The sequence below is a fragment of the Bufo gargarizans genome, chromosome 1, assembly GCF_014858855.1.
Source record: "Bufo gargarizans isolate SCDJY-AF-19 chromosome 1, ASM1485885v1, whole genome shotgun sequence".
NCBI classification, from domain to species: Eukaryota; Metazoa; Chordata; class Amphibia; order Anura; family Bufonidae; genus Bufo; species Bufo gargarizans.
In genome coordinates, this window is record NC_058080.1 from 476,630,295 (window position 1) to 476,652,591 (window position 22,297).

Sequence of the window (22,297 nt, forward strand, 5' to 3'; positions counted from 1 at the left end):
CCCGCATCAACGTATGTGACTGCTGCAGCCAATGACTGCCCACATCTGTGTCACCCATGCATCATGTGACCCACTGACATGACACATGGGTGACACGTAACCGCTGCAGCCAGTCAATGGCTGCAGCAGTCACATGACCCCCCCCCTCTCTCAAACCAGATGTTCATGCGGGGAGACCTGGGACCTGCAGAGCCAGCGGGGCAGCAAAAGAGCCAGAACCCTGCAGCAGGGATCAAGTAAGTATGATTATCACTGCAGGTCTAGTTTTTATGGACCTCTTTGAATTAATATGTTCTGTGTACATTTATGTGGTCATTGTCTGTCTCTTACACTAATATTCTATACTCCTTGAAACTGGTTTAGTTGAGTATAATGTGTATTTTTTTTATATCTAGTGACTCTATTCTTGTAACTAAGGCATGTTAGAGAGGTTGTCTCATAAAGACCACTCCATTTACAACTGAAGCCAGACCAGTGAAGGAATAAATAGGGTTCCAGCACCGGATAGTATCTTTCGTAGCTTGTCTTTATTTGACGTTCATAATCATAGAAAACATATCACCTCCCACCACCTCCGGTCAGGTTTACATGTTTCGAACTTTCAAGTGGAGGTTATAATTAAGAACTTGAAAGTTCGAAACATGTAAACCTGACCGGAGGTGGTGGGAGGTGATATGTTTTCTATGATTATGAACGTCAAATGAAAGACAAGCTACGAAAGATACTATCCGGTGCTGGAACCCCATTTATTCCTTCATATGTGAGAAGAGCCAACCTTGACTCGTTCCGTGCACAGACATTGGTGGGGGAGCTGGACTTATTCCATTTTGTTTGAAGCCAGACCAGGCATTAGCTAATCATTGTGGATCCACTATCAGAAACCACCAATGGTTGCGTCACTAGAATTCTGGTATTGCATGGAGCCTATGCATGTGAATGGTGACAGTGTAATGCATTGACACTCCAGGTCTGCTAAAGCAAGAGCTGCCCTTTTGTGAGTGGGTCTCTGCTGGATCATAAAGATGAATCTCAAGCAGGAGAGCCCTTCTATGACCTCCTTATGCTCTAACAGACAGCCACTTTAAGGACTACAAAAAGAGATATGATTTTGCTACTAGAACTACTGGAAAGCTCTCATCTGTAATTCTTATCTACAACTCTTCTTTTTTGCTTCTAGCCCCTGTGTCAGTAGAGTGATTCAGATTGAGCCCCAAGCATACATGGATAACAATGAGAATACAAGCTACAGTCCTCCACCACCATACAGTAGCCACAGCTTTGCTCACGAGACACAAATCACTATGCAATCAACCGTCCAATTGAGGACAGAGTATGACCCCCGGACCCACTCGTATTATACCACAGCGGAGCCTCTGTCTGAAATCTCTGTGCAACCATCAGTTTCTACACCCAATGATGCCAGCAGTCTGGCCCCCGAGAACACAAATTCCACACGGGACCTACTAGAGTCTGGCTTTAACTGCGTTGAACCTTCCTGTACCAAGTGGACACTTTCGTCTTTTGCCGAAAAGCATTATGCCCCTTTTCTGTTAAAGCCGACAACAAAGGTATGGTAAACCCCAAAATGCAACCTTACAAATACAGAATACAAGTATTTCAGTTAACATTTTATTCACCTGCATGGACCTGTAACATTTTACAGTGTGTAGTAATAAGTAAAAACAACCTGACCATGTGCAGTGAAAAAGCATAAAACATAAAGCTTGAAATGCATATCTCTGAGTGCTTACACGTTCATGGCATTTATGTGTATAGCTTATGGCTTACATTATTGCTTTATTTTTTTCTCACAGATCTTGGTGATATTGGTTTTCTTGGCTTTGCTTGGAGTCAGCCTATATGGCACCACATGTGTTCGAGATGGATTGGATCTCACTGATATTGTACCTCGAGAAACCCGGGAGTATGACTTCATCGCAGCCCAATTTAAGTACTTCTCCTTCTATAACATGTATGTGGTGACCCAGAAGGCAGACTATCCCCGTGCACAGCGATTGCTGTATGACCTGCACAAGAGTTTTTCCAATGTTAAACATGTTTTGCTGGAGGGTGACAAACAACTTCCCAAAATGTGGCTCCATTACTTCAGAGACTGGCTGCAAGGTAAGGTAGCTTGAAGATTGATCTAAGATAATATTATATAGTAGACTAAATCTATACATAGTACATAAGGCCGAAAAAAGACATTTGTCCATCCAGTTCGGCCTGTTATCATGTTTATAAGGGTATAGACAGACATTGCAGAGGCCTTGTGTGCTGCCGCACAAAAGCTAGACCGATGGCTTCACAATTTGAAGGTAATCCCTTAGTTTTACTGGCAAAATCGTGGAGCCTTTGGCCACCGCATGTTGGCAGGGCTTCAGCCACATGTAGTCTCTCAATGTCTACCTGTTCCCTAAAAAGGGGCAGTATTGACTACAGATTAATTAATATCATATGGAAGTCAGCTATTACTACTGAGATGTACATTCAAACTCTGTGACTGACGTATAATGTTTATGGATTCTTTATTTAATATTGGCTGTCCACCTAGAGATTTTGTATACCAAAAAGGCTGATTTAGACAATGGTTTGATGACCGTCAAACTTTTTGTTTTTTTTTTTATATAAATGGCTCAACTTCCCGGTCTTGGCTCGACACAGGAAATGGCTTGGAATGCCTGTTCAGCCAATTACTGGCCACAGCAGTAACCCGCCGCGGCCGGCCATTTCAAAAGTGTGCAGTCCAATCATTTCATGTGTTAAGCCGAGACCAGGAAGTGGAGAGGAGCGGGGAGTCAAGCAGTGTTGGAATGGCGGCAGTATTTTTCTTTTTTTTTTAAAGGGTTTCTACCACTTGCATATCACATATTTGGTGATCAGACACTAGCGATCCGCTAGTGTCTGATGTAGCTTACAAGCTAATTATTACCTTAATCCGTTCGGCCCATACCTCAAAAAAAGCACTTATATCTTTATGCAAATGAGCCTCTAGGTGCTATGCAGGCGTTTTTCCAGCACCTAGAGGCTCCGTCTACCTTGCAGTTTGCCGCCCATCGCCTCGCTCCAGCACGCCCATCTTCAACTCTATTCGATCCTCCCCCTGCTTCTGCCTTCCGAAATCTCGCGCCTGTGCCGTTCGTCGCGGCATTCGGCGCAGGCAATGTCTGACCGCTCCGTGCTCAGACATTTCCACTGCGCCTGCGCCGATGACATCGGCGCAGGCGCAGTGGAAATGTCTGAGCACGGAGCGGTCAGACATTGCCTGCGCCGAATGCCTCCGAATGCCGCGACGAACGGCGCAGGCGCGGGATTTCTGAAGGCTGAAGCAGGGGGAGGATCGAATACGGTAAGAGATGGGCGTGCTGGAGCGAGGCGATGGGCGGCAAACTGCAAGGTAGACGGAGCCTCTAGGTGCTGGAAAAACGCCTGCATAGCACCTAGAGGCTCATTTGCATGAAGATATAAGTGCTTTTTTTGAGGTATGGGCCGAACGGATTAAGGTAATAATTAGCTTGTAAGCTACATCAGACACTAGCGGATCGCTAGTGTCTGATCACCAAATATGTGATATGCAAGTGGTAGAAACCCTTTAAAGAAAAAAGTATCACCTTGGAAAGAGCATGACCCTTTTGATTTTCTGTTGTACATGGCTGGTAATATATAATTTTTATATTTTTTTTTCTTATAGTATAATCTGTTTGCATGAGGCCGAAAATGCAAGATTGATATTATTTATATATAAATTATGTCCACTTAAATTTCTGGCTTTAGAGCTTTTTTTTTTTTTTTTTTTTTTTTTTTTTTTTGCCCACTGTATTAATTGTCAGTGAATAGGACCAATAGGATAGAAAAGATGAACTTTTTAGTCTTTAATCTTGTTATTTAACCAGATTAACTTGGGCTAAAATGCCAGGAGTGATAAAGGGAATCTGAGCCATCTGGAACGTGTACTTACTGTGGACTGACACATACTCTGATCTGCTTCGAAGTCTTTGTTGAGTATTTACTGAAAGAACTTTGTGTGTCAGTTGTGGTTTTGTGGCTTGCTAGACCTGGGTGGTAATTGCATTTCTGGTCACATTCTCTGGTGGGTAGGTCTAGCTGTGTGTAATCTCTTTGAGACTTGCCTCATTGTTCTCAGGGTTTCACAAGTTTTTACTAGTCTTATTGTTTTAGGCCTTTCACTGCTATGGGGAGTTTTACAAAGCGCAGAAAGCGTCAGTGATCGGTTAAAGAAAACACTGCATAGCTAAAGGAGAATAGATTAGACCAAATTCTGTTTAAGCAACTGTAGCAGTGTAATTGCATTCCTTAAAAATGATAACATCTCCCTTCCAACTGATTTCTTTTTTGTGCTCTGATTGTAATTTTAGATTTGTTTTTAATCTGATATCTTTTCATCTCACGAGTTCCCCTGCTTTCCATCTGGGAAACTCTACTCTGATGTCTTCTGCAGCTGACAGAAGTTTCTTAGAAAGTGGTTAGGTCTCTTGGTTCTGGGTAAATGACTGTTAGTAAGTGCTGAAAATAAGATGTACAATAATTTACTGCTGGGTTTTGTGCTTGCTTTATAACTAACTATGAACATTGTCTGATAGTAGATTTGTGTTTCAGACTTGTTTCGGAACATATTTGCTTGCATTTCAGATGGAAAATAATGAATGTACAGGGGCATAACAACCATAGCGGCAGACCATGCGACTACTATGGGGCCCTGGGCAAGAGGGTGCCCAGTCTTAGGCTAGTTTCACACTAGCGTTCGGGTTTCCGCTCGTGAGCTCCGTTTGAAGGAGCTCACGAGCGGACCCGAACGCAGCCGTCCAGCCCTGATGCAGTCTGAATGGAGGCGGATCCGCTCAGACTGCATCAGTCTGGCGGCGTTCAGCCTCCGCTCCGCTCGCCTCCGCACGGACAGGCGGACAGCTGAACGCTGCTTGCAGCGTTCGGGTGTCCGCCTGGCCGTGCGGAGGCGTGCGGATCCGTCCAGACTTTCAATGTAAGTCAATGGGGACGGATCCGTTTGAAGGTGCCACAATGTGGCTCAATCTTCAAGCGGATCCGTCCCCCATTGACTTTACATTGAAAGTCTGGACGGATCCGTACTAGGCTATTTTCACACTTAGCTGTTCTATGCTAAAAATAATGCAGACGGATCCGTTCTGAACGGAGCCTCCGTCTGCATTATTATGAGCGGATCCGTTCAGAACGGATCCGCCCGAACGCTATTGTGAAAGTAGCCTTAGTTGGGATTATCTCATCTGTTTAATGGAGATGAAAACTTTCTCAGGACTCTACCCTCTAAAGGAACAACCTTTAGCAAATGAGGCAGTGGGAAATGGCCCAAGGGTCATTGAAAAGGCTTTAGGCAGAAACCCTTCTGTCCTGTTTGGGCGGCCTGGTTTAATCCTTGCTATGGGACCCTTACTTCTCTATGTATGCCACTGGTTACATAGATTACTTGTACTCATTATTATTTCCTGTAAAAACACTGCAAGGCATCAAGTGGCTTTCAGCAAGCGGGTCCAAGCACCTCTCCATGAGAAGGACACCGTGTTTTGGGATTGATGGCCTGTAATGATGGGGTTGGATTTCACATTTCTAATGCAAGTGGAGAGGGTCCTCTATCACGTCATGCCATTCTTCTTTCTCTCTGGGCTGTGACTTGTCATGTATGTTTGTGCAGTGGTCAGCATGTGTTGATCTATGGCTTCCTGTATGAAATGTGCTCCAGATTACCTGCCTGCCACCGCTTGTGTGCTGAGAGGCATTCGGTGTCTCCCTCTCTGCTCCCTCTCCCCTAACAGGATGGCAGAGAGGAAAGGAGCAGTTGAGAGTGAATAGATGTTGGCTGTGATCTTTACACATGCTGGCAGCAGATCCCACATCTTGTATTAGCTGCACAAGTTGAACAGATGGAACAAATTGACAAAATCGTGTTCACTCACACTGCGCTTGAGAAGCAGCTGAGATGCTACATGAAGCCCAAAAATTCTTTTTTATTAGTTCTTGTCTTCTCCCATCACAATTTTTTTTATTTTTTTTTAACCTGCTGAATAGTAGCTCAGTATGGAGCTGAATCCTCCCCTCCTTCCTGGTCATGCTTGGTCCCATCTGAGGTGTGCTAATAGACCATAAAGACCATCATCTGCAACCTTTACCGCTATTGAATTCTGTGAGGCTGAAATTCTCTAAATTATTTCACCTCCAGAGCTTATATTCCTTAGTATATTGCTTCTGTAGCAAAACCAAATTCCACAGTGCTGCACACACATAATTGCTCACATTAGGCCCTGTCCTCAGTGGACCTTTCGTTCTCATTTCTCTAGATCAGATACAAACACACAGGGGCAGATTTCATAGTAAGGCAATTGACCTATTGGTATGTTTTAGGAATATGGGAGGAACCCACCTAAATTCCATGCAGATGTGGCCATTGGTAAGGAGGTTTTCCTGTTTTTCAACTAGGAAAGAATTAGGGGTTACGGTAGGCAGCCACCCCTACTCTAAAATGGCAAATTACATAAAGCATTAATTGGCACCTTTTAAAGGGTTTTAGCACCTCCAGGATTTTACCATCGATGGCCTGTCCTCAGAATAACACATCAATATATGAAAGGCAGAGGTCCCACAACCCACTGATCAGCTGTTCTGCGGTAGTTCCGACTCCAGAAGTCAGCCCCAGAATTACACAGCTAGCGGACGGAGTCGGTTACTAAAGCTCTGCTCCCATTGGAGTCAGTTGGAGCAGCACAGCAGTGACCAGCTTAGTTTACTACACTTTGGACGGAGCTGTGTAGTTCTGGCATCAACTTCTGAATCTGGAGCTATCTCAAAACAGCTGATTGTCAGAACCTTGCCTATCAGATATTGATGATCAATGTTGAAATCCTGGAAAACCCCTTTAAGTGGCACATCAGATATTAAAGCAACTTTTTTTCCAAAGTGAGAAGTACCATTTCCACACTTCCTCTTGTCACAATGAAATTGGCCACCCCAACTAAACAAATAACTACCGTATCTCTGTAAGAGAAACATAAATGCTAGACTTTGGCAACTGCTTTTATTTCTGATTTACTAATATATGCCAATGCTTTCACATTGTGGGTGTTATCTGTCCTCTCAGGTAATTTCTCATAATAACATCCACTGCCCATATGCCTTTATTTGAGCCTGTGGACATCATAGAGGAGGTTACCTGCTCAAGACCCCCACCCTCAGTATAGGCTAGAACATAGAGCATTCTGGACTGCCATTCCTAAGGGGAAATACCTGGCTGGACATGGCTTTTTTGGGCAAATAGCTGATTTTTGCCTGTGGCTCCCTTCTGAAAGCAATTGGGAGAAATTTATCAAAACCGGTGCAAAGGAAAATTGGCTTAGTTGCCCATAGCAACCAATCAGATTCCACCTAATTTTCCAAAGGTGCTCTGAAAAATGAAAGGTGGAACCTGATTGGTTGCCATGGGCAACTAAGCCACTTTTCCTTCACACCGGTTTTAATAAATCTGCCCATTGTCTTTGAGAGAATGTCTTTGTCTTTAAAGGGTTCCGAGTAGGAAAACGCCCTTTATGATGTCCATATGCCCTGCAGTTGTCTTCATGACGCATCCTCTTTAAGCTATCTTGACCTAGATGATATTGAAAGAGGTAGCATTCCTATACATAGATCTGACATTATTTATATTAATAGCGTTTGTATTTCCATAATATATTCATCCTTTTCTATAAAATCTGTTTTGGCCATTAATCTATTTTTGTTCTTTTTTTTTTTTCCTTTTGTATTGAATAATTCATGTTCTTTTTAACATGTTAGAAATTATAAAAACATATTCAACAACTGTTGTTAGTTATTGTAATGCATTCCACCTTTTGATAAGTGGGTAGCTGACCAACAGCATATGAATTATGAGTAAAATATGTAGCTTATCTGCAGATTCTATTTTCAGTGATATGATGATCTAATGTTTAATAGTTTTTTGGCATGCATGACTTATGGGTTGTTGAATTTCCATTTTTCCCCCTATAGGACTACAAGATACATTTGACAGTGAATGGGAAGCAGGGAAAATTACTTATAATAATTACAGAAATGGTTCTGATGATGCAGTTCTAGCCTACAAATTGTTAATACAGACCGGCAATGCAGATAAACCTATTGACCTCAGTCGGGTAAGACAGTAAAAAATGAGCAAATTATTTTTTATTCTGTTTCCTGTACATGATTATGGGGGCAGCTATCATTCTTTATTTATTTATTTATTTATTTATTTATTTAACAGCATTTAGAGAGATGCTTTACATTAGCCCCCAATGGGCCATAGAAACAATGGACAGGAGGAGACCTCATCGATTTTCTATAGGAGGGTTTTCTAGGTATGCTTTGTGCCCTATGCAGAGGTCAGGAGGGAGTGGATGATTGTAACTAGGCTTGAGCGAATTGAGCTTTAGATCAGACGTTGATTCAGTCAAACGCTTCGGTTTTGATAATGCTGTCTGAGACCTGTCCTCCGTACAGCAGTAAAAGGTATTGCCTCTGTGGAGGCAAAATTTGTTTCTGCCGAAGTCGCGAGAGACTTTGGTGAATTAATTCGGTGTTCAAGATTTGCCCACTCTTCTTTGCAAAAACACTCCAAATCTGTCAGATTGCGAGGGGATCTTCTGTGCACAGCCCTCTTCAGATCACCCCACAGATTTTCAATCGGATTCAGGTCTAGGCTCTGGCTGAGCCATTCCAAGACTTTAAACTTCTTCGGGTGAAGCCATTCCTTTGTTGATTTGGATGTATGCTTTTGGGTCGTTGTCATGCTGAAAGATGAAGTTCCTCTTCATGTTCAGCTTTCTAGCAGAAGCCTGAAGGTTTTGTGCCAATATTGACTGGCATTTGAAACTGTTAAAAATTCCCTCTAGCTTAACTAAGGCCCCAGTGATGTGCAGTGTTGTTTTTGCGCCAAACATATCTTTTTGAATTATGGCCAAAAAGTTCAACCTTGGTTTCATCAGACCATAACACCTTTTCCCACATGCTTTTGGGAGACTTCAGATATGTTTTTGCAAAATGTAGCCTGGCTTGGATGTTTTTCTTCGTAAGAAAAGGCTTTCGTCTTGCCACTCTAGCCCAGACATATGAAGAATACGGGAGATTGTTGTCACATGTACCACACAGCCAGTACTTGCCAGATATTCCTGCAGCTCCTTTAATGTTGCTGTAGGCCTCTTGGTAGCCCCCCAGACCAGTTTTCTTCTAGTCTTTTCATCAATTTTAAAGGGACGTCCAGTTCTTGGTAATGTCACTGTTGTGCCATATTTTCTCCACTTGATGATGACTGTCTTCACTGTGCTCCATGGTATATCTAATGCCTTGGACATTCTTTTGTACCCTTCTCCTGACTGATACCTTTTAACAATAAGATCCCTCTGATGCTTTGGAAGCTCTCTGTGGACTATGGCTTTTGCTGTGGGATGCGACTAAGAAACTTTCAGGAAAGACTAACTAGAGCAGCTGAACTTTATTTGGGGTTAATCAGAGGCACTTTAAATGATGGCAGGTGTATGCTGAAGCCTATTTTAAAATTATTTTGAATGTGATTGCTTAATTCTGAACACAGCTACATCCCCAGTTATAGGAGGTTTGCACACTTATGCAACCACATTATTTTAGTTTTTTTTTTTTTGTTTGTTTTCTTGCCTCCACTTAAAAGATTTCAGTTTGTTTTTCAATTGAGTTGTACAGTTTATAGGTCACATTAAAGGTGGAAAAAAGTTCTGAAATGATTTCTTTCTCATTTTTTTTACATCACAGAAACATGATATTTTAACAGGGGTGTGTAGACTTTTTATATCCACTGTGTATATATGTGTGTGAAATGAAAAATAACATTACCAATGTTCTTTAAAAATATGTTTAACATAAAAACTTGATTTGAACAATTGGTAATTTTCTGATGACGCATTCCCTTTAAGAATATTGAAAAACTAGATGCTGTCTAAATGTAATTGTCCCCTACCTTCGGTAACTTTTGGCCTTGTGTAATAAGTAGACCACAGTGACGTTGCAGTGCTTCATTGGTTGCTACATGAAGTAACATCCCCCACCCCCAAATCACTCAGTGTTTTTTTTCTGGACTTTAAAGCATTCATGTTGGAAGATTACATATCATAATTACAGGAAAGGTACTGATGATGCAGTGCAAGCTTACAAATTGCTAATGCAGGGCGGCTACATAGACGTACCTGTTGACCTCAGTTGGGTAAGATTGGTAAGCTGGCCATACACATTAGATAGAAGCTGGCTGATGTTTAAACAGCAGATGAACAGACACACATCTGGTGACAGAGACATCCACACTTAAGTCCATATTTCCCCTTACAGTTGTTGAAACTGCCCATACACTTTCAATGAAACCAGGCGAAGGACGAAAGATCTTTCTATGCACATTCTTTCAATGAACAATCTTTCTTCCAACTATCAGACGAAAATATTGAACACAGCCGACTTCTTTTCAAATGATAATTGTTTTATCCGACCGATAATAGACTATCATTCATGGTTAAATTTCATCCAACGCGTTCAGTTGGTTGAAATTGTCCGTTAATCAACTTTATAGACTAATGTGTATGGCCACCTTTAGTCTAGAATATCAAAGTTTAATTGGTGTGGGTCCAATAGTGAGCAGAGTGATGGGAAACTGAGAGGCTATTATCAGGCATAGACACTTCGCTTTCAAGATATTTGACTAAATATTGTACAGTTTATGAAGGAAGACTGATTAGAAGTGTGAAGAGATGACAATACCCCTAATTATTTCTGCTACAATAATTGCATACCTGTCTTGTGTGGAATTAGATGCTCGGACCTGAGATGAAATATCTCCTAGAAGTGGTCTTGCAGTAGAGATGTACTTTGCCAGACACATCTTGAAAACATGCTGTTATTCCATCTCCAGACGATTAATTAACTCCAGATACTTCAACTCATTGGGGGCACGAATAAGCGAGTTGTGCTGCTGTCACTGTTTCTCATTTCATTCAGAAGACCTCAGCATGGAGGCTTGCCAGAATTTTTTTCTACTGTAGCCTCTTTTAAAAATAGCGGTTAAATGGATGTGCCTACCCTTCTGTGATTACCCTTGACTTGGAAGGTCACCATCCGTGGCCCCAGTGGGGCTGCCATTGCTTGTAGCTGGGTCTCAGTAAATGAGTTAATATTAACATAAATGGCCATTTAGTAAATACTGGAGGAGAAGTCATAAGATCACATATACAGATGTTTTTTATTTTTTATTGCTCTCCTTCATTTACTGGGTGGCATTTTCTTTAGTGTTAACAGCGGAGGTTAACTGTACCCAGACGAGGGGCTGCTTGCCAGGCCTTTTTTTTTATTCTATTCTGCATTGCTTTGTTTCTGCAAAATGTTTCTCTGGCTTGGTCATCCCTCCCAGAACCACCCTCACCCCTGTAGACATTTGTCAACCACATTGGTCCATCAGGAGGGGCTTGGATTCTAGAATGGAACAGAGTTTCTAGTGTAATTACAAGGGGAAGAGGCTAAGAAAGGAGAAATGTTTTTGTTAGATGGGGAGTCATATTTCTTAGGAATGCAGCAACTGTTTATTCATTGCCATTCCGTTCACTTCAAGGGTAATTAAAAAAAACTCAGATGTTTATCGTGTGTTTAAGAAAACAAATCAACCTCATATGGCCATAGCCCTCCTTACGTTTAATGGGCCAGTGTGTCTATATGTATCAAGATCTTTTAAGACTATATGTAACAGCCTTGTTTCCACTTCTCTGAATGAGAGGCCCCCCTATCAGAAACATTGCTGGTTATATTGAGTTCAGGCACAAAAGCCTGAGGTGCTGTATGTACTGCTTTTATTTTTTTACAAGTGGTACTTCTGCACTTAGGCCCAAAATTGTAACATGTGCCATTTATATGTCCAAAATTGAATTCAATGGGGGATATTGAAAATTGAATCCTGGGTTCAAATCCTCAGGGTAGTATTGGATAGTTGGGGGTCCAACTGTTGGCACCTCCACCAGTCAACTGTTCAAAGGGGCTTGCTGAGTGCTGCAGTGTCTTCATTGTTTACATGGGGCTATCAACCTGCATGGCATTTACTAAGTAGCGGTGGTGCAGGGTGCTGCAGCTTCATCCCATTCAAGCAACTGAGTAGACGGCACCCTTTAAACAGCTAACCAGCAGGGGTACTTGGAAATGGACCCCACTGAGATGATATTGGTGGCCTTGGGGGGAGGGGGGGGGGGGCAGATTTTGACAGAAAGTGGGGCGACAAAAGTAGGCAGGGTCAGCAATGCAACAGCACAACATACCGTCCCAGCAGAAACAAATACTACAATGCAGCACAATATACTTCCCTAAAAGATGTCCCTCTGGTGGCCATAGCTGCCATTTGAATTCAGGTGGGCATCTGTGGTCACTGACCGGGTACATGAATACCCAATTATTACAGCCGAGCGTTCATTATGTACCCGGCCAATGTCAGCGAGGAAGGCTTGGGTGGCCCCCTGGGCATCTGCTGAACAGGAAAGTTCCCTGTAAGGTCAGCCCTTGTCGGTGGCCTACCTATAAATAAGTCTTCTTTCTATCGGAAGGCATAAACAGTGAATCGCTGTGGAACCAACATGGCCATCTATACAGGGCTCCACTGTTGTATTTTGTACATGCAGAATGCTGTAGTCACACCATATTTTCATTTTCTAAAGTACGTGAGGCCTATTGCAGTTGTCTCTTTTAATCTATCTATATATCTGTTGGATTTTTCCCATATTTGTCTACCTGTCTGTCTATCTTGTGTACAGTTAGTTGTAGCGAGAATTTAATAAAGGTTGTAGTTTTATGTATAAATAATGAGCTAAATCTAATTCGGTCATGTCACAACTTTCCATATCTGCTTGATCTACAGTTGACTAAACAGCGCCTTGTGGATGCAGATGGGATCATTCATCCAAATGCCTTCTACATCTATTTAACGGCCTGGGTGAGTAATGACCCTATAGCCTATGCTGCTTCTCAGGCCAATATCCGCCCGCATCCTCCGGAGTGGGTCCACGACAAAGCAGACTACATGCCTGAAACCAGGACAAGTAAGTAGGACTTTGCCTCAAGCCTTAAACTGTTTATGAGCTGCTTCCTCCTTCCTGGCTCTGTTTTTGGATGATATTTAGCAGATCTACCTCACTTTCAGAGGCTGCTCTGTTTTAATTTGACAACCGTTTTAGTGTTACATTTTCTGTTAAAGAAAAAAATAAAAATAATCCTGTCCTTTCCATTCAGCCAGAAATAAATGTTTTCTCATTGAACAACCCCCTAATTGTGTTGTTATCCTTATTTGTTCGGGTAGCTGAAAAAGGGTTAATGGCTATCAACTATAAAGTGAATATTTCTCTGTATTTTTATTTTTTATATTAAATGCTTGCCCCAATTTGTAATTGCATTATGGGATAATATATTACCAAATCCCACAGCATAATAATTATTCTGTTTGTGGTTATTTTTCTTATATTTTTGGTGCTGTGGGTTTAGAAAGGGGCATTTGAAGGAGATTCACATATTCAAGGAAAAAATGCAATTGGCTACAAAAAAAAGTTACGGAAAAAAAAATAGCTTTACTGTATCTGAACCCTAGAGCCTTGTGGCAGCCAGCCAAACCTTGTCTTAATGAAAATTTATAGTTGAGATTATAATAGGGCAAATCATGTTTAGCAAGTCAACTGAATGACCCTGCAGGGTCTGGAACACACAACGACAGTAACTGAACGCTAGCAGTATGACTGACTGGAATTTATATATCTGGCTTTTTATTCTCCCTTATTGTGGTAGATCTAGGGTTACCGTTACATGATAAAAGAAGCATGGAAAATCAAGGTTCCCAGACTATTAAATGATCATATGTTCTAAATTTCTTAAAACAAAGACCTTTTCATCTTGGTAGATGTTTCTCTGGCTCAGTCATTGTCAACAGCTTTACTAGCCCTCCTGTGTTTTTTTATTTTTTATTTAATTTTTTTACTACAGCCATATTCTACATGCTTCTTCTATTGTTGTCTTGTCTTTCCCATTATTGATCTCCATCTTTCTTTCCATCTCAGTCCATGCAGCTGAGCCAATAGAGTATGCCCAGTTTCCTTTCTACCTCAACGGACTCAGAGAAACGTCAGATTTTGTGGAAGCTATCGAGAAAGTCAGAGCCATTTGCAATAACTATACCAGCCTGGGGGTATCAAGTTACCCAAATGGCTACCCGTTCCTCTTCTGGGAGCAATACATCGGGCTCCGCCACTGGCTGCTCTTGTCCATCAGCGTGGTTCTGGCCTGCACTTTCCTCGTGTGTGCCCTCTTTCTTCTGAACCCCTGGACTGCTGGAATCATTGTAAGTTAATAAGGTTCTTTGTTGCAGTGAAATTCCTTTCGGCATAGCTCGTGCTACAGCCAGGAAGGTTTGTTTATGTCTGGATCTCTGGTGGAATAAAGTATGTTACATCATTCATGATATGTTTATTCGACTTCGAAGGGGAAAGAAAGGGAGGGTTCACGGCTCCAGGGGTAAACCTGAAAAACCTTGTGCACGTATTCCCTCAAGTACAAGCACACTTTTTAATTGATATACGTTCCCGTTGGTTTACGATGGAGATTTGCAGCTCTAGTTGTCAGTGAACGCAGTCTCCTGTTGGTATATTTCTGCAAGCAAATCTGGGAAGCGGGGCAACGAACAGTATAAAAGTGCAATTGAGTTTTTTTGAATCTCATTGATAAAGCTTTCTCTCGTAACCTGAAATCTGCAGATTTGTACTTACAATAGTTGACGCTACTAACCATACTGTACAAGAGTACTTTCTTAGCCCCCACTCCAAAATTCGTCAGTGAAATTTGCCTCACTGCCTGCTTTGTCTATACCAGACTTTCCTAGTTCCTTAAAAGCCACGAGGCCTCCCTGTAATCTGACACCCATTAATTTTTATTTTTTTGTTTAGCTAGCTAAGGATTTAATGTGAAAATATCCTGGAAGATGCTTGTTGTCATATTTCCTAAGTCTAGCATTTAGTTTTTTACCCCAAATGTCCTTTCTGTGCGTTGATGGATGCAAGGGCAAACAAGGTCATGTGCTATATTTCCAGTCCCTCTTGTGGATAAATGCTGAACTGTAAGCAGCTGACCTATGATGTGCTGGGGAAAACCAGCAAGGCATTCTCCTGCTGCATTAGGAGGATATTACATTTCACATATGCCTCTTAGTATATGTGATTTTGCATTCCCTTCAGCATATCCAAACCATTTTTCTAAAAACATCCTAAAACCGGGTCCTCAAGTCCCCCGTATGAATGAAGGGGAAGTGCACATGCTTGACCACTGCTCCATTCACTGTCTACGGGACTGCTAATTACAGTGCTCGGCTGTCTCTGGCAGTCCCATAAAGTTTATGGAGCAGGGGTCACACATGTGCACTACCGCTGCATTTACATCAGCATCTTGAGGACCCCCATTCTCATGACTGATGGGAATCCCAGCGGGTCCCACTCCCAGTTTTTATACATTTATCCTGCAGATAGCTGATACATGTTAATGAGAAAACCCCTTTAAAGGGAACCTGTCATCACCTTTTATGCTGCCCATACTAACGGCAGAATAAAGTAGAGACAGGCGAGTTGATTTCAGAGGTCTGTAATTTATAAGCTAAAAGTGGTTGCCGAGGACCAACATCACAATCATTACAGACTGGGCCTGGAAAAGAGTCACGGCCACCTGAGAAGAGTCCTGGTTATTCATGGATTCCTGCCCTCCCTGCCCACCTGCTGATGGCTGACAGTCTTCTGCCTAGCTTTCTCCCTTTCTCTCTAGGAGAGAACTGCCAGTCATCAGCAGGTGGGCGAGAAAGCAGGAGATTATGAATAACTGACTCTTCTCAGGTAGATTTGACTCTTTTCCAGGCCTGGGCTGCAATGATTATGATGCTGGTTCTCGGCAGCCACTTACTTTTAGCTCATGAGTGACACACCGCTGACATCAGCATTTCTGTCACTATTTTATGCTGCCCTCAGTGAGGTCAGCGAAAAGCTGATGACAGGTTCCCTTTAATGTATGGTCCGGCGGTTTGTCAGATCTTGACAGTAAACATTTATACGTATATTTTTTGTAGGTGATGGTCCTGGCGCTTATGACAGTGGAGCTGTTTGGAATGATGGGTCTCATTGGAATTAAGCTGAGTGCTGTGCCTGTGGTGATCCTGATAGCCTCTGTGGGCATCGGGGTGGAATTTACTGTACATGTGGCTTTGGTAAGTGCAGAACACTGTTCAGATGACATTTAAATTTTGCCTCCTAAGAGTCACTGACTTTTCAAAAAGCTTGATATGTCATAGAGGGATGTCAAAGGTTTAGATTAGTGGTGTCTGGGTGATGATCACCCCACGATCCCTAGAACACGGGGAGGGAAGCGCGCGCATATCACGCTCTGTCTTCACTGCTGAGGAAGTGAGTGTGATATGTACACACTTCTCTCCCCTCGTCTAGGGATCGGTGGGGGTCTCGGCAGGCAGACCCCACTGATCTAAACTTTTGATATGTCTTTTATGACGGAATTTTTATTTTATTTTTTAAGTTAGTGACCCTTTAAATTCTGAATACATATTTTATTTTAGCAGTGAGATATTGTATTCATGGTGCTTACTGGTTGCTACAATATTCCATTTAAATTATCTTTGCTCACAAAACAAACCTTGAAGCAATTTTATCTGCCCTGTGTTTTGTCTATGTACAGACCCTGCTCGTCTGCAGATCTTTAATACACAATACATTAGCTTATGTTATAATTGCTTCAGTAACTATAGAACTGCAGCTCTATTGTGATGAACTCTCCTCCCATATAAAACCAGGTTGTACATGATTTTTCAAATGTAGTCTACTCTAATGGTCCATTTACATGGTCAGATTATCTGGTGTCAATATTCCTAGGAATGCTTATTCCCAATAATTGCTTGGTGCCTATTTTTAATAGCGTCATGCATTCCCCATGTAATAACTATTCTGGAACCTCTATTCTTATGACTCTATGGTGTGCTGTTCTTTTTATTGTTATGAATGAATTGCTATTGGCCTTCAGGAATGGTACAGAGGGGAGGTAACCAGTTGGGGGGTGTACCTGCACAGTCTGACAATGGCAGCACTGATTGGATAGTGACCCTGTGCAGGTACACCCCACCACCACCTGGTAACACCCTTCTGTACCCTTACTGCAGACTGCAAGCAATTTATAACTTCTAGTAGAAATAATAAAGGAACGGCACAACATACAGACATAAGAATAGATGATGCATGATGATGATGATGTATAGTCTTGTGTACACGCAGTCTTACCCTTAGGGCCTCAATGTGCTTAGAGTTCAGAGTTGCCCTTCAGAGTTATTACATGGGGAATGCATGTAGCTATTAAAACAGGCATGTCAGGGGTGGTGAAATGTCCTCTTTAAGCAACAACCCACACAGATGTGCATTGCAATGGCAAGGCTTGGGTGAAGGCCCTCACAATCTGGGCCAAGTCAAGTACTCATACAGACAGTACATGGCACTGATGTTTTTGAAGACCCTATCCTTTTCATTAAACCCAGCAATGAAGACTAATAGCATTTCATCCTCATCCGTAGGCTTTTCTCACAGCCATGGGAGACAAGAACCATAGGGCGGTCCTGGCTTTGGAACATATGTTTGCTCCGGTACTTGATGGAGCTGTATCTACCTTATTGGGAGTCCTTATGTTAGCTGGATCAGAATTTGACTTTATTGTCAGGTAATGCATGATTTTTTTTTAATTTTTTTATTTCCTAATATGATATATTTTAATAATATCCTAAATTACACACGTGACCTTCCTTACCTTTTCTCATGTCTCAAGATATTCCAAGATGAATGGCACGAAATAACCCAGATTTGAAAAAAAAAAGTTTTGAAGTATTTGAAGTAAAACAAAGGTTTTATTTTTTTTCAAAGCTGGTTATCTCATGCCATTCATCTAGGGATCGCTCCAATCAAGAGCGAAAGCAGGAAGGAAGGACACAGTTGTATCTTTTCTGCCTCTTTCCATCATATAATTCACCTACCTAATCTTCATTTTCTTCCTCCAGGTAAATAATATAACCCCTAGAACAATGCTCTTATGGTTAAGCAGCCACGTTATCATTCACATTGGCTAGATGGCTTTAGGAGCTGGGGGGTTCTGCAGGGAATTAAATAGGGAGGCTGTTTTCTTGTGGATTTAATTAAGAATGTAAGTTTGTCAGCTCTGGGAGGTTTTCTTTGAAGGGAATTTGATAAGTGCAGTGAAATGGATCCCTCTCTATTACAAACAACCTGTGGAGCTCTGTAAAATGACTAATCTTAGATGTAACACTGCTTCATTGTGGTGGACCGCTATTGCAAAAAAGCCTGGGAGCAAGAACAAAGCCTGATGGAGGATGGGCATATGAAATTCCTTCCATTTAAAATAGGTACTCCTATCCATGTAAATGTGACAGCCACATTTTACTTGGCACTAGCCATAATTTGTGGGAGAAACGTCTAACATGGAGTGGAGAATGGTGGTGTGTAGCTAAGCCGAGGAAATCACTCATAAGACCATCAGGCCTGCTTTGTCTGAATTTCTGTAAAACGTAGATTCTGCGCATCCGTTCTTCAAACTATATGGTGCATGCTGAATGTTTACTGTGTATGTATAAACTATATGGAGAGAGATGGTCATCATAGCGGAGTTTGTCCTTTTACGAGGATCTGGTAGCTCTCCTGACATGTCCATTTCAGTAATCATTTGTATTTCCCATTAACTAATGGTAACTCGGCGTTACCATTCACATACTGACAGCACTGATTGGGCAATGTCAGGTTGTGTAGACCCCCCAGTTGTCACTTTATTCATACATTTCTAGGAGGAATGGCACAATGCAGTGCTTTAAAAAAAAGTTATGCTCCAGAAGTGTAGTTTTATGGAGAATAGAAGTATTTACTAAAACACAAGTCAGGAGTGGCGGTATATCCTCTTTCATTCTGCCGACTGATTTAAGATAAAGCTGCCTCTACTTTTAGATAAATGGCAATGGATTCCACGACCTATACTGTAGGAATGGGCGTGTTGGTTTCCACCTTTGTTACTCCGGTACGTAACATTGCCTTCTCACTATGAGAGAAAAACATGCACACCCATGTGCTTGGGGGCCCTTGGAGGACATAACAGTCTTATGATGGTCATCTTAATTTACTTTATAACCTATTGTCCTAGACTACAAAACTGATGGCCTATCGAACTCCCACCACCCTGACGATCAGCTGACTGGAGGGGCCACATTGCTGCAGCGAGCACCTCTTCTCCTCTGGCCATTTTGTAGCAGATGTGCCTGGTACTCCAGCTCAGTCCCATGAAGTTGGACCCCACCCAACTGATACTGACCGCCTTTCCTAACGATAGGCAAACAATATTAAAGTCCTGGAAAACCCATTTAACTTACCTGTTAACAGTTTACAGTTCCAATGTCATGTGGAAAAACCTGTCCACCAAACTATTTCTACTCACCCCTCCACAAGCAGGCACGCTTATCACAGCCATTATTTAAATGGGGAGAGGAGGACAATCCGCTGACATATAGGCTTTGGCAGGGGTTTGTCTCCCACGTGAACATAATAATTCGCATCGGCTCAGTTTCTTTGGCAAGCCTAACTACATTTGTATATACAGTCTGTTGGTGTCACGGATCCCCCATCTTTTCTATATTCCTTCCAATAAGATGGATTCTACCCTGTTCTGCATTTTACAGATGGTTAAAGGGGTGTTCCGGCAATATGGATTGTTAAGCAAGTGCCTGCAAACTGCTCCCTATAGATTCACACTTACCTGCTTCACCCTGGTCCAGTTGTCCCCTTTCTCCATCTTCCTGTCCCTGCATTGTTTATATCCAGCAGTGCATGGACATGGTCACCTGCACAGTTCCAGCCAATGACTGGCTTCAGCGTTGATGTGGCCTCAAGCAACATGACACTGCTGAAGCCAATCATTGACCATGTCCATGCACTGCTAGATATAAACTGTGCGGGGACCAGAAGATGGGAAAAAGTTGAGGCAGCAAGGAGGACCAGAGCAGTATGGAGAAGGTAAGTATGAATCTTCTATTTCAGGGGCTGGCTGCAGATACCGGAAAAACCCCTTTGAACCAGATGGCATTTTTTTTATTGGTGTTCTCTGTGCTGGGGAACCATCCTCTTTACCCACTTCACTACAGATGTGTTTGAGCTAAACAGAAATCTGGTTCTTTTCTGGGTTGGATATAAAGTGATCAAATGTTATTCCTTTGTTCCAGGGGATTACCAATGTTCCAAAAGTTCTGGAAAGACAGAGAGATTAGCTCAACGATGCGCTCCACTAAAATGGAGTAAATTAACAGACATTGTATATGCAAAGCAGACTGAAATCTAATCTCCTTGTTTATTCTAGAGCTAGATGGATGACATGCAAATGTTTCTGGGGCCTATTGTTGATACAAATCCCAGTCTAAAGTTTTGCTTGGTTTACATTTGAGGAGGACATTGGCTTGTTCATTGTACTAATGGAGTTAAGATTTTCCAAGATGTTTACAGAACCAGGTTATTTGTATGTTGTGATTTTGCTCGGGAAAAAAAAGATCCTAGGAAAACAAGAGCGGTGTCCCCAGCCAAGTCTGTTAACCTCTTCTGTGCCAAGATCCACAACCAAAGTGATTTGAAGGGGGAGCTATGCCAGACACATCTTTTAATAAATCTGCAGTAAATAATCCTACATTTTATTCACTTTTTAGAAACAAAATAAATATCCCTCAGTGACTATTATGGAAGGGTCTGCAAACGTATTTGAGCAATCCCTGACCATCAGCCTCAGTGGTGGGAAACTGCATCCACTTGTGCGCTTCCCTCCTCTTGCCCATTACTTTCGCCTTTATGTTAGAATTGGCTGACTCAAAACAAGAATATTCAGAGATGCTAAATTGATCAACAAAAGATTAGCCGGCAGTGGCGCTCAGCCATTGTGGAGGCTTTTACTCCGTACAATGCTCGGGCATACCATAGAATGGAAAGCCTTTTCCTTCACAAAAAAGCTTGTTCCTCTCCTCAGAACGGTTTGCAATTTAAGCTATGTGGTAAAACTGAAACACATTGAATTCCAGGAGGAATATAGTCGTTAGCGATCAGGAAAGGGGGGAAAAAAAAAAAAGTACTTCACCTGAAGAACAAATAACTTAATTGGAAATCGCTATAGTAAGTTTCAGAAACGGTGGATTAGCATTTGGGAGAAGTGGCTCCTTACCCCTTGTTGAGGATTTTTTTTTTCATTCTCTTTCCCTCCATCTATTCTGTTACCATTTTCTGGGTTCTGGTTAATGGGGGGAACAGTGGAGTGCGGTATTGTGTTCTATTCACTTCACATTCCATATTTCGGAGACTTGTGTTAGACTTTCATGAATAGAAGCAATTTATCAAGCCTTCTGTGGTCGTAACAATCTAACCATTTTCTTTTCTGCTAACTAAGAATGAACTGTGGGATTTAACATTCAAGGTAAAATAATCCAAGTGTTTCTACTGCTTGCTGTTGTGTGCTGTAATGTAGTTTTTGTTTCATCGTATTGCATGTACGTTTTCATTCTAATAACCAGCACCTTTTCTCATGATATACAGTGATCCTTCATGTGCTGTTTTGTTTCCTCTTTGCAGGTACTTCTTTGCTGTGTTGGCAATATTAACTCTTCTTGGGGTACTAAATGGATTGGTGCTTCTTCCGGTACTCCTGTCGTTTTTTGGACCTTATCCAGAGGTAGGCATCATATTCTTGTGAACTGTGCAGGATATTTACTCCATTAAAAGCGCCAGAATTCTGCCTCAGTTTGCACCAAATAACTGGCATACCGGTATATAGTATTTTAGACACTTATTATGCCTCAATAGACAAGGTTATTTACCAACTGACCTGCACACAAATCTCCCACCAAAATAATTAAAACATTTTGAAATGTGATTAATAAGTACAGTTTTAATTTCATTGGGGGAAGCAAACAGGGTTTCATTGCCTTTAGGGCACTTGGAAAATAGGGGGCATGGCTTTGAGGAAAGAGGAAACATAGAGGGAAAAGAGTGACTTGAAATGTGCCAATGTGCGGCAACATTGGAACAGAATTTTGGCAGACAGTAAACCGATAGGTGGTGTAAAGGTAACTTCTAGCAAGTTGCACCAAACTTATCATACAGTGTGAGCCACTGTGATACATTTTTCA

General features: G+C 41.9%; 1 protein-coding gene across 3 annotated transcripts in view; it reads left to right on the top strand.

Annotated features, from left to right (window-relative positions):
- Positions 1-22,297, top strand: part of PTCH1 (patched 1) — a 92,024-nt gene that overhangs the window by 63,773 nt on the left and 5,954 nt on the right. For all 3 annotated transcript variants that reach the window (XM_044273482.1, XM_044273464.1, XM_044273474.1), the window contains 8 exons: positions 1,178-1,568; positions 1,815-2,124; positions 8,029-8,171; positions 12,926-13,106; positions 14,112-14,392; positions 16,157-16,294; positions 17,660-17,802; positions 21,741-21,840. In XM_044273482.1, coding sequence (XP_044129417.1) covers positions 1,178-1,568; positions 1,815-2,124; positions 8,029-8,171; positions 12,926-13,106; positions 14,112-14,392; positions 16,157-16,294; positions 17,660-17,802; positions 21,741-21,840 — 1,687 coding nt within the window. The remainder of the gene's footprint in view (positions 1-1,177; positions 1,569-1,814; positions 2,125-8,028; positions 8,172-12,925; positions 13,107-14,111; positions 14,393-16,156; positions 16,295-17,659; positions 17,803-21,740; positions 21,841-22,297) is intronic.